Genomic DNA, 1,968 nt, shown 5'->3' with positions numbered 1-1,968 from the left:
TGTCATAGTAGTATGACAAAAGTTAACCTACACACGAGTTCAAGAACATCGATCTATCGCAGTTATGGAACGGGGGGAGGGGGGGAGGGGGCTTCGCATATGAAGGGGTGGAGATATCCATGTCCAATACTGTCAACTGGATTCCATCGCACGTCAGAAATTTTGAATTAAACCCCTAAAGGAGAACAATATGGGCGTGGCCCAGACTTTTTTGACCCCAAAAGGAGACCATATTTGAAACGTACTAAATATATCTTATTTATAATTCTTCGCGCGCAACCCTGAGGGAGACCTTCACAGCTACATATGATGGCGCTTTGCCCAGAACACCCTAAGTGAGACCAAAATCCGAAATTTACACCCCTAAGCGAGTGGACGAACATCTCACCCTTTTCTTATCGAAGCACCCCCCTCCCCCCCTCCCCTTCCCCATCCCATCCCGAGCCCGGCTACAAGCCTGGATTTTCTCAGCCTTTCTTCGCAGCCGCTTAAATTTTTCTGCTTCACTGCAATGATCTTTCATTCATTATATGTTAACCAATTAAAGTGAGGTTTCCTTTTTAGTATTTCAAATTTTTGTTAGCATTTTCAGCCCAAAGATGACTCTGACTCGGAGAGAGAAGAGCGGTATTTTCGCAAGACCATGGACAAGACAAAGGCAAAATTCGCTCTTACTGAATCCGACTGGGAAACGATTACTGTCAAAAATTACCCAGGCGGAGGTCGTTTGCTGGGTGGGGACTGGTGCAAGATCTTCCACTCTAAACTGAAACAGAGCAACCCATGGTGCAATTTGCGCTTTAATAATAATCACGTGAGGTCTAGAAACTCGCGTAAGTGGCAATCAGCGCCGTTCTTCCGAGGATCTGGGGAATGCAAGAGGCATGAATGCGGAGTCAAAGTGAAATTTTACATTCAGGAAGAGAAAGGAAAGTATGTCGAAATCGTCTATTCTGGCGATATTTGCCACAAATTTGGCAATTAGTCTGGAACAAGACACATTATCCCTTCTTCCTTTCCATCGCCTTCGAAAACAGTCATTGACATGAAGACATTCCGACGTTTAGTTTTATTGGGATTTCTATTGTTACTACTTTTATTTCTGCTTTTAATAGTCTTCTTTCTCTATCCTTATTACTGCTGTTCTATTTAGAATTACTATTTTAAATTACTGATGTATATAGTTATCTAGTGATATAGCTATTTAGAAAACAGTCCTAAGAAAATACGCGCACTGATTGGTTAAAAATCGTGTTTCTATAACTCGATGGAGACACAGAACTAGCACGAGCTGTTGACGTAGTGATGGCAAGAGAAAAGAGAATTTACATTTTGATAATTAGAGTTAACAAGTTATTTTCCTTTTTCTCGTCGCGTTGTTTTCTAAAAGAACTAGAAAACATGTACTCCGTGTTTCTATCGAGTTATAGAAACACTCGTGTAAAAGTTTGGGAGAACTCGAAAAAGCTGTAACACTCGCCTGCGGCTCGTGTTCCCACATTATTTCTCGTTCTCCCAAACTTTCACTCGTGTTTCTATAACTCGATAGAAACACGGAGTACATGTTTTCTATTTCTTAAATAGTGTGTTAATAGTTTATTTCATTTTAATTTATTCATCTCATTTCTTATATATTTTTTCTTCCAAGATTGCCACTGTTATCTCATAGTTTTGAACTTCTAGTATAGTGTATTATGTTTTAGGAGCATCCAAAACAAGCCTCTGGCATTGACCTTTTTTAATGAATATTTTTCTCTTGATTTAAACGAATAAATAAATATTTGTCCTAAATAAACATGAAAGCGCAGACGTTTTGGACTTACCAGCTGGTGACCTTGACCTGTCAAAACGTTTACGGCAACGAGCGCACACTTGACAGGCTGTCGTGTTTACAGGAAGCATTCAGGGGTTTCACCTCCATTCAATATTCATCTAGATAAATAATTTGAGATGTCTCGTAAATTTTTG

The 1,968-nt window shown here is 39.7% G+C and overlaps 1 protein-coding gene across 1 annotated transcript in view; it reads left to right on the top strand.

Moving 5' to 3' along the window:
• LOC138001213 (uncharacterized) overlaps positions 1 to 985 on the top strand; it is a 21,367-nt gene extending 20,382 nt beyond the window's left edge. Inside the window, exon 4 of the mRNA XM_068847868.1 lies at positions 584 to 985. Coding sequence (XP_068703969.1) covers positions 584 to 985 — 402 coding nt within the window. The remainder of the gene's footprint in view (positions 1 to 583) is intronic.
• The last annotated feature ends 983 nt before the right edge of the window (positions 986 to 1,968 follow it).

The sequence above is a fragment of the Montipora foliosa genome, chromosome 4 (assembly GCF_036669935.1).
Source record: "Montipora foliosa isolate CH-2021 chromosome 4, ASM3666993v2, whole genome shotgun sequence".
Lineage (NCBI taxonomy): Eukaryota > Metazoa > Cnidaria > Anthozoa > Scleractinia > Acroporidae > Montipora > Montipora foliosa.
The sequence above is the reverse complement of the archived record's forward strand: the minus strand, read 5'-3'. Positions and strand labels throughout refer to the sequence as shown.